We start from the raw sequence: 11,073 nt of genomic DNA, 5'->3' as shown, positions 1-11,073 counted from the left end.
TAAACTTGGCAGGCTGGCTGGTGTCGCTTGGAAGGCTTTGGCTGTTGCTCTGCTTCATTCGCTAATGGAGGCTTCATTTGAGATGCTTGTGCATTCTTTCTGCTCCCTTCAGCCCGGTCTCACCTTTCTGTGTCAGAGTTATGCCGGACCACCCACACGCTTAATGAAACGAGATGAGCCAGTGACCCACACTGTCGCTGCCCTGCGCGAGTGAGAAGTGGAGAAGGCCGGCAATTCAGGCCGGAGGACAAAAAACATCTCTCCGTTTTCGAGAGTGAATCAAAGAGCGTAGTTAGATGAGCTGCTAAGTCGACTGTGGGCTCGCACAATCATCACAAACTACACATTCACGTTAATTGTCTGCGCGCAGTCCACGTCAAAACTGCTTATCTGGGAAGCGAGTAACATTATACTGTATATAGTGTCTCTTTACACTGGAAAGAACACAAATAAACAGAAATTAAAGGCGCTTTAGTTCAGGAATCAGCCGCTTGTCTCTGTAACTCAGTGCTTAAATTTCAAAGTTTTGTACAACAAGAAATGTGTATAAATAACGAACGAGGGTCTTCAAGGGCTCTTCAGGAAAGACAATGGGCTTCCTTCACCAATATCTCCATAGGTTTTTTCCTAAATATGCTCTTGAGAAAGGTCCTAAAAACATCAGATTCATGGTCCGTTCTAAAAGCACAGAACTGTTCTCACCTTTGTGCTGTTGAGTGTGTAGATTCTGTTCTTACCAGTGCTGGACAGTAACTGAGTAACTGAGTAAATGTAATTGGTTTCTGTACTTTAGTATTTTTTGGTGTATCTGTACTGAAGTTTCTCCACTTTTTCCTTTCACTCCACTACATTTCAGAGTCTAATATCCGACTTTTTCCTCCTACATTTTGAGAAATCTGTCGTTCCTTTTGGTTTCTGTGTGTATAAAAACGTAACATGTCAAAACGAAAGAAGCGCAAAGCCAGAGCACCAATCAGGGCCCAGCGGTCACTTTGTTTAGAGCTGGTTTTGACCTGTTGGTCATACCGACCCAGTGCAGCACGCGGTTCAACGTCAGCGCAGCAGCGTAAAATTTTGGGAGAGTCTGTTCAACATAAATGATGAACTAACCTAACTTTGTGTAAATAGAGCACAATATAGAAATATGTCCACATATGCAGTCGAGACTGACGCGGCTTTTTTCTGAATTTCTACAAACACCATTTCATTTTATAGTAAATGAGTTTGGGCTGGTTTATGTTTATGAACAGACGCCTACAGATCAACATAGTAAAGGAGCTCATCTGTGATCCTGAGTTTAAAGCCAGTTTTTATTCAACTTAAACTTGGAACTAAGTTGTAAATAAATCTGAAGCTGAAACTTTGCTTGTGTGTAAAAAGTGATTTCAGAGCCACTCGGTTCTCCCTGATGGAAACTGTTTACCTTCAGTGTTTGTGCTTCTGATCATTTTAATAGACGTCAGCGTCACTAATTAATGACGTTCTATTAAAAGACTGGTTTACCAAGAGAGACGCTGGAGGACTTTCACCTGAAATGAGTTCATGAAGCCAGTCTGGTTATAAAAATGATAACAGGACCAGATCAGAGCCAGAATTCCTCTTTTAGTACTTTTACTTTATACTTAAGTACATTTGAAGGTAAATACTTTAGTACTTTTACTCAAGTGGAGGTCTAAAGGGAGGAACTTCTACTTTTACTGGAGTAATATTTTACCTTGGGTGTCTCGACTTTAACTCAGTACCTGATTTGTGTACTTCGTCCACGACTGAATTTAATGACATAAGGGCCCACATTGGGCCAATTTTAATCACCCTTCTCATATTTCTTTTTTTAATCCCAATAAATTGTGAATTGAACTTGCAGAAAAATGTTTATGTTTGTTCTCTGTGGAGGATGTGTTTATATATTTCCACTTAGTGGTTGGTGTCACAGATATGTGCACAGTACTGATATAGTCTCTGTGGAACTGTGGCCGTTACAACTTACCCCATGTTACAACCCTCCCCAATATCCAAAAATTGTTTATTTGTGTTTATTCTAATGTTAAGGATTTATGTTTGTTTGTTTAACAGATAAATGTTTACTGTCCAGATAAAAGTCTTTACTCTTTTTCTCAGCTGGCATTAGACTATTATATTACTGTATTACACATTTATAAAGCAATCTAAAACAGCTGATCCTGTTTTCTGAGCATGAGCTCTTTTGGGTGATGTTTGTTTTGTTTTTATGCCGTTATGTTTTATTATTCATAATTGTTTGGTTACATCAATTTAAATATATACATACAGATTTGTTTTATGACATGTATTCGTTATATTATTATTAATAATAACAATAAATAATAATAATAATAATATATTACACTAAATACTCTCCCACTGACTATATGGATCATGACCATGGCATTTGGGAATATTTATAGATTCAGTTTCTGTTTTTCAATCATTTCACAACTGAATTTGTTGCTTTTTCAGATTTTACAAACAGGAATAAATTTTTCAATAAACCTTTCTTATTTCCTTTTCATGTTAGCAGCCTAACTGTCATTACATATCGCTGTTGTCGGAAGAAATATCTCCAAAATGGTCCTTTAACAGGAGAAGAAAAAAACCTACTTTACTTTTAGTGGAAGTCATTGGAACCAGACGTCTTTCCAAGTCATTTTGGGTCATTTCTTTTGGTCTATTCATCATTAAATTTATACACGGTGTAAAGGGCAACCAGCAGTTTCAAATTATGTCAAAAACTGAAAAACTTCAAAAATGGAAAATTGGAAATTATGGTCCGACAGCAGTGATATGTATCTATGTAGTTGTGTAAGTATGTACTGTTGAAGTTTTGTCACACTTTACCAAACTTTACTGATTTTTTTTTGCTGTGGGACTTTACGACTTGTCGCTCTAAGGTATTTCAAGACACTCTATATACTGAAAAATACAGCCAAGGTTAAGCAATTCAAGCACCAAGAAGTGCATACAGGGCTCAGCAATGTTAGAAAGCAAAGAATTAGTACTTCAAATTCTCCAGGAAATGAGAGTGTTTCATGACAATGGAGGATTGTGATTAGTCAATCAAGGACTCAATCTGCTCTGGACCAACACTGCAGCATCGAACTGTATGACAATATTGGAAATCAATAGGTCCTATGGAATTTCTTTAAGCTTCAGGATCTGCAATAAATAGCTCATGTAATTTAACGGACCATGCAAAGAAAGTTATCAGCTAGGTCTCGGGTGTATGACAACACAGAATGAAATACTCTGTAATTGGTAAAGTGGCATAATTGACTAGGTTCACCTTTACTACTCACTCAAAAAGCAAAGCTGTGAGGGATCTATCACCTCACGAATATCCATTCATGCTTCTGTCTCTCTGTGATTCTTCCTGACAGTGCTCTTGAAAGGAGGTGGTGATGAGGACAGTGGCAGCAGCGGGAGTGAGGAGACTCATGTCTGTGAGAAGTGCTGTGCTGAATTTTTCAAGTGGTCAGAGTTGCTGGAGCACCAGAGAAAGTGTACGGAGGAGCCCCCTGTGCTGATTGTGAAGGAGGACGAAGGATTCCCTGTTCCTCAGGGATCACCACTGGAATCCATTGTAAGTGACCCTGCTGAAATGGGGAACATGGATCAGGAGCTAGAACTGTCCGAGAAGGGACAGGAAACCTTCAGTGTTCCTGATGCAGCAGGAACAGATGAGCCCATGGACACCAATGAACCTGTGGATAAGTCAACAAATCCCAGCCCTCTTCCACCAGATTCCAGTGAGACCACTACCGTTCCACCAATTTTAACCTCTTTAAGCGGCAACTATGACATTCCCAGCACAAATGTGACCCTGGAGATTCTCCATAGCACCAGAGTGGCTGTTGCCCAGTTTTCTCAGAACATTCAAGGTGATGGATCTGGAGGGAAGGTGAGCTCAGTGGCAATACCCATGATTCTGGAGCAGCTGATGGCATTACAGAGGCAGCAGGTCCACCAATTGCAACTAATTGAGCAGATTCGCAATCAGGTAGCTGTGATGAATAGGCAACCTACACAAGCTGCACTAAACCCAGCCTCCAAAGGTCTACCCTCTATCTCTTCCACTTACCCTTTCCAGGGAATGCCCCCTCCTCCTGTACTTCCTTTGTCTGGAGTCATGCCTTCCACTGTGAATGGTCAGGCTGCTGTATCCCAGACATCTATACTTGAGAGTCCACCATTTCTGTCTTCACAGCCACTTGATGAACAACCTAATCTTAAAGGAACTGACAGTACCTCTGCTTCCTTAGCAAACCCAAATCCTCCGCTGTCAACCTATACTGGGGCATCTTCACTGTTGCCCTCCTGTAATGGTGCTCTCTCCAGTTCTGGCCACACTCAACCTCTGAACTCTTCTGGCCCACTCTCAGTATGCCAGAGCAGTGTCCTCAATCCCTCTGCCAACCTTCCATTGCTACCTCAAAGCCCTCCTAGTGGAGTAATCTTCCCCAACCCACTTGCCAGCATTGCAGCTACTACCAATGCACTAGACCCCCTTGCTGCTATGATGAAGCATCGCAAGGCTAAAATGCCCAGTGTCTCTATATTTGATACCAAGCCCAGCTCTGATGACCCTTTCTTCAAGCACAAATGCAGGTTCTGTGCCAAGGTGTTTGGCAGTGACAGTGCCTTGCAGATCCACTTGCGCTCTCACACGGGTGAGAGACCTTTTAAATGCAACATATGTGGCAACCGTTTCTCCACCAAGGGTAACCTGAAAGTTCACTTCCAACGGCACAAGGATAAATACCCTCATGTTCAGATGAACCCATACCCAGTGCCAGAGTATCTCGACAATATTCCGACCAACTCTGGTATTCCCTACGGAATGTCTTTTCCTCCAGAGAAACCTGGGTCGACATGGTTAGACAGTAAGCCTGTTCTACCAACGTTACCTGCGACAGTGGGACTGCAGTTGCCCCCCACAGTTGCAAGTGTGGAAAACTTTGGTGATTCTTTTAGTAAAGCACTCTCAGGAAGATCTCCACAAAGGCCCTCATCAGCCAGAAATGAAAGCGCACCTCCGTCTCCGAATGCTACTGGTACTGAACCACTTACGCAGTCTGATAATGAACCAGAAATACTTAAGATGACAGCACCCAACCTACAGTCAAACATGGAAGAAAGGACCATGCCAGAAGAATTTCACCTGCCCACAAATTGTACAACCAGACAAGCAGAAAATCCCCATCACTCCACCACTGAAAATCCCAACACTCCTCTAAAATCAATGTCAACAGGGATACCTACAAGAGGAGGTACACCAGACTCCACTGACTTGGTCACCTCAATGATGAAATCTTCTACACCTCCGCTGATTTCAGACAGGTTTCCATTTGGAGGAGTTCTAGACTCCATGCAGACATCAGAGACATCAAAGCTGCAACAGCTTGTAGAGAACATTGACAAAAAGATGATGGATCCTAATCAGTGTGTGATCTGCCACCGTGTTCTCAGTTGTCAGAGTGCACTGAAGATGCATTATCGCATCCACACTGGAGAGAGGCCCTTCAAATGTAAGGTTTGTGGTCGTGCCTTCACCACAAAGGGGAACCTGAAGACTCACTTTGGTGTTCACCGTGCAAAGCCTCCTCTTCAGGTTCAGCACTCCTGTCCAATTTGTCAGAAGAAGTTCACCAATGCTGTCGTGCTGCAGCAGCACATTCGCATGCACATGGGTGGCCAGATTCCCAACAATCTCCCAGCTCTGCCAACAGATGCCATCCAGGAAAAAGAAATGGACTTGACATTTGATGAGAAGAGTTTTGACAACATGAATGATGAGGAAGATGGCCTTGATGATATTTCATGTGAGGAGGAAGGGGACATTCTAGAAAACAGTGAAACCCCCCTTAACTCTTTCTCAGACAGCTCATCACCGCTTTCACCAGTAGCTCCTGCTGTAACCGAATTGAAAACATCGGTCGGTGAGTCAACAGTCAGTCTCAACCATTTAACTGGATACAGGTCAGCAATGAGTGGCCTTTTGGACAACATTCATCCTGCTAATGGTTCTCCTTCCAAAGGAGACTATGAGAATCAGAGTCCTCTCATGCCAGAGGCAGCCAGCTTCATTCATAGACCTCTCTCCCCATCAAAAGGCCAGCCTGAGGGTCATCATGATGCCCCAGCTTTGCTGAACATCACTTTGCATAATCAAGAGAAGGCTGCAACCATTAAATGTGAATTGTTTGATTCCCCGGCCTCAAACGGGGTGAATGGAGCTGTCCTCGACCAGATCAAGTCTTCAGTCAAGAAAGAGAACACTTACAATGTGCAGTGTTTTAGCAAGGAGCATGGTAAGATGGTGTTTTCTTTGTGGCTATGTGTGGTACAGTTATGCATACTTATTTTAAGAAACAGCCGGGCACAAATTCTATCATGGAAAAGGACCCATGGCATTTGGGCCTAAAACTAGAGTTTAACATGCTATTTGTCATGTTATGCAGCATTCCCTAGTGCATATATGCTTCAGTCTTATTGTTTTGACAGAATTCGCAATTTCAACTAGTTTTTGTCTCTGTGATGTCAACGAATCTTTACTGCTAGCCTAGTCACTGATCTATAGGCTAATAAGACAGAACCAAGCCCACATTAGTGTTAAACAAAATTGGAAATAAAACAGCAATTCTCTCTTTATTCATGACAAAATGGACAGATACACATTTATTTACCTTTTTAGCCAAAGTAAAGAAGCCATACTGAGGGAAGGAGTTTAGGTAGCCAGCTACCTTGCAAATTCTGTCTTTTAGCTCATTGTCCTCCTCATCTGATGAGTTATTTCTGTTCTTCTTTCCTCCTTCTGAATTCATCACCTAACAAAAAGATTAAAATGCATTTCATAAACAGCCCAACCAAAAGAAACAAACACCCAGAAGCAGCTGTAGTTGTTCAAAGGTTCCTCCCCCCTTCAAGATGTGTCAGCAGCAGGGTATTTTCTTCATGTTAAAGTATCTCACTCTGGAGGCTGAGCATCTCTTTAAAGCCAACTTTTATCATTCTTTACATCGGTCAGAACCATCGTTTTGTTTTTGGACAATCTTGCTGAGAAATATGATACTTATTGCCGTATATACTTCACCTCTGCTTTCTCAGGAACAACCCAGCGGTCTCCTGACTTGGATATTAACAGCATACGGGCCTCTGTCAAAATGGAGATGGAAGGCTTGAGTAGGCCGTACATTGTGAAAGAAGGGCCTTATCCTGCATTTGGATCCGTCCAGTCTTCACCTTCCCCTTCCGAAGCAACGATCCCAGGCATCACTTCGTTGCTTGGAACCCCACCACCTCGACGAACCCCCAAACAACACAACTGTAATGTGTGTGGGAAGAACTTCTCTTCAGCGAGCGCCCTGCAGATCCACGAGCGCACACACACCGGTGAAAAGCCTTTTGCTTGCACCATTTGTGGTCGAGCTTTCACAACAAAGGGCAACCTCAAGGTCAGAAAACTCATAATGAAGCAAACTGTTCTCCACTGAATGTGAACAGAGTAATGCAGTTGGTTACGTTAGTTTAAAGGGCCCATATTTTACATTTGATCTACATTTTATTTATTTTCCAGAAATAATTTTTAAATGATTGTTTTACAATTTATCTTGAACCCCTAGCATTAAAAACACGTTGTTTCTGTTACTGGTGTATGTAAAAGACCTCTGTTTCAATTGGCTGCCGAGTGCCTTATTCAAAAAGCAGCCGAAACACTCCTTATAACTCCTTAACCTCTTCAACTCCTTGAGACCACCGGTGGTTCCAAAACGCACTTGGTCATGTTCTTCATAACTTTCATATTCCATAAGCTCCATTCAGAAGCTGGGCATCGTGTGAGGCTGTAGCTCTTCTCTCCAGTCTAATAGACGGTGATGTCATTTTAAACCCTTATAATAAAAGAAGCTGAACTTTGTTTTTCTACTGAAAGTCGACCCGTTTTTCCCCAAATCTGGGCTCTAAACTATAAACAGACGGCGTCTCTTCAGTGATCTGCTCTGGAAACATCACTTTTAGAAAACAACACAAAGATTTTTGGCTTTCAGCAGTAAATTGTAAGCATAGAGTGATAAGTGGAGATCATAAAGCACAAGAATAATTCTCCTTATGATTTGGGCACGAAAAAATTCTGATGGACAAACCAAAATATACCCTGGAGAATCGAGTTTTAAAAACATTCATAATTAATGCACACAACTTTTACTTAACCTGAAAAGGTGTGCAGGTCATTTATATCACACACCGTTATCAGAATGTGCATTAAAGGGCCCATATCGTGGAAAACTGAAACAAAATGGCTTGATGTAGTGTGCAAACATCGTCAAAGCTTCAAAACCTACCAGTCCAAAGTCACAAAAACCAGCACATTTACATAATTTAAGCTTGTAGCAGTTTAGCTCCGCCCATTCATGCTGATGTTATAAAGAGTGTTTTCAGACTGCATTTTGAATGAGACACAGCCACTCACAAGAGAGCTGAATTATACATGTCAGTCTTAAGGACATGCTAACAAATAAAAGGTTAAATTCAAATTTTGTAAAATTACAAATTATAATTGGCCAATTCTAAAGGATAAGTTAGGTTATAAAATGGTCATATCAAAATAAATCATGACGTCATACATAAAACACAAACATCATCAGTGGACTTGAGAGGGAAAAAAGAAGTGGAAGGAAATGTAGGATTTGGCCCTTTACTGTAAAAAAATCCCTTAAATATTTGTGAAGGTTATGGATGAATCACATGTTACATCATGAAATAAAGACAGGACCCAGATAATGAAATAAGGGTATCTAAGCCCAAAGCAAAACACTGAGCTAGTAAAATCAACATGTATTTCTATTAATATATATTATATATGACTATGTATTCCAAGCTTTATGTATACATATATACATATTTACAGGATGCTTTCTGTTGGTCAAGTTTCCAAGTTGTCCAAGTTTCAAGTTCAAGTTTCAAGTTTATTTGTCATTTGCACAACATGTCAGGACATTTCTGCATTGAAATGCTTGTGGTGAGGCTCAGACAACCACTCTACAGAAAGTAGATAAATAAAAGTGAAATCTAAAACAATACACTGAAATATATTAAATAAATATGAGAAAATATACATTTTAAAGAGGCTTAAGTGACTTAATGTTATTGTTCTTTAAAGTGACTTAGTGTTAAAATGTCCCAAATTGTAACCCATAAATTTATCCCCAGTAAAAATATTACTTTTTTTTGTTTGTTTGTTTTTTTGTTATATTCATATTTCATTCACAGTGAACGTTAAAGACTTAGATTTATCATGGGTTTACTTTTAAATTAAAAACTTTAATTTAGCAAAATGCTATCCCACATAGAGTTTAAGTCTGTAGGCAGAACCTTATTTTAACCACACATTTTAGAGCAGTAAGTGGGGCTGCATCCCTGTCCCTCATGGCCACATGGTGAGCAGTTAGATCCCACTGTTTGGAAGTAAACTGATCCTAAAGTCTGAAAATCAGTGTGAAACATTAAGAATTGTCACTACCGAAACACATATTTTCTGCAGCTCTGCAAACGTTTTTGTGTTAATTAAAAATATTATGATTTTATGTGTGTTCAGTTCTTCAAAGCTGCGTTTGCTGGTCATGTACTGGCTCAAATTCTGTTCTGCTCAACATGAGCTGAAAATGTCACCACCAACAGAACAGAACAGTCCGTACTGGAACATCTGGTAAAGTTCTGGTAGTGTTATGGTTGTTTCGGCAGTGACAAAAAGGAACGTTCCGTCATTTATTATAATAAAACTAGCATGATTAAGGTGTAGCGTCACTCAAAGCAAAAGGATTTTAGTCTGAAGTCCAAGTCAGCTAAAAATCTAAAAAAAAAACAACAATGTTTTCACCTCTGACTCTGACCCAGTTCAGTAGAATCATCCCCCAAGTGAGCAGGGAACCGTTTGAGGTTCTGCCCATGTCTTATGTCTTCTGTTCTTGTCCTCCTGCAGGTGCACATGGGCACCCACATGTGGAATAACACTCCTGCGCGCAGAGGCAGGCGTCTGTCTGTGGAAAACCCGCTGGCTCTTCTGGGAGGCGAGGCTCTAAAATTCAACGAAGTGTTTCAGAAGGACCTGGCAGTGAGGGCCATGAACGCGGATCAGAACTTCTGGAGTCGATACGCTGCAGCCATTAGCAGCGGCTTAGCCATGAAGAACAATGAAATTTCCGTCATTCAGAACGGTGGGGTACCTCAGCTTCCTGCCATGACCATGGCTATGGACAAGTCCAGCACAGGCAGCAGCTCACCAATCACAACCCTGGGAAAAACGAGCGTGGATCTCGGGACTGGACGGCACTTTTCCATGTTGATTGATGACAATAAAGAGATTAGGATCAATTAACGTTAAAAAAGAGGACGGGAATATCCTTATATGCAAAGATGGACGATGAAGTGGACTCCACAGTATGGACTTAAAAGGGAATTCCGCAAAATTTCTTAGTAACTCAATCGTTGGAATGTAAACAAAGTCATTCTGAGTGGTTTGATGAGAAATGATTCATTGTAGAGAAACTCAGAATTCTTTACAGTGGTGGTGATAGGAACCAGGGGTCCCCATGACTACAACACAAATATAGAACTTGTGATGCCACCAGTGAACCGACACGAGTCTTCTTGGTTTTATGTGGAACGTTGATGATGATAAAATAGTGGAAAAACACACACACAAACATCTTCTATGCCGCTTCTGCCTCAGGGTCACGGGGGGGTGCTGGAGCCTGTCCCAGCTGTCATCAGGCTGAAGGCAGGATACACCCTGGACAGGTCGCCCATTGCAGGGCATACACTCACACACACCAATTCAGCATGTCCAATTGGCCTGACCGCATGTCTTTAGACTGTGGGAGAAAACTCACACAGACACGGGGAGAACATGCAAACTCCACACTGAGAGGACCCCGGTCACCCGGCCGGGGAATCGAACCCAGGCCCTTCTTGCTGTGAGGTGACAGCGCTATTCACCACATCATCGGGCCAGCCAAAACCTCTACCACTGTGAATGATTCTGACTTATCTAGAACTGAGCATCTC

At 41.5% G+C, this 11,073-nt stretch overlaps 1 protein-coding gene across 1 annotated transcript in view; it reads left to right on the top strand.

Moving 5' to 3' along the window:
* Positions 1 to 10,800, top strand: part of sall3b (spalt-like transcription factor 3b) — a 14,029-nt gene extending 3,229 nt beyond the window's left edge. Inside the window, exons 2-4 of the mRNA XM_017700611.2 lie at positions 3,393 to 6,323; positions 7,120 to 7,466; positions 9,989 to 10,800. Coding sequence (XP_017556100.2) covers positions 3,393 to 6,323; positions 7,120 to 7,466; positions 9,989 to 10,384 — 3,674 coding nt within the window. The 3' untranslated portion in view covers positions 10,385 to 10,800. The remainder of the gene's footprint in view (positions 1 to 3,392; positions 6,324 to 7,119; positions 7,467 to 9,988) is intronic.
* Positions 10,801 to 11,073: the final 273 nt, after the last annotated feature.

The sequence above is a fragment of the Pygocentrus nattereri genome, chromosome 1, assembly GCF_015220715.1.
Source record: "Pygocentrus nattereri isolate fPygNat1 chromosome 1, fPygNat1.pri, whole genome shotgun sequence".
NCBI classification, from domain to species: Eukaryota; Metazoa; Chordata; class Actinopteri; order Characiformes; family Serrasalmidae; genus Pygocentrus; species Pygocentrus nattereri.
This window is presented reverse-complemented; position numbering and strand designations above follow the sequence as displayed.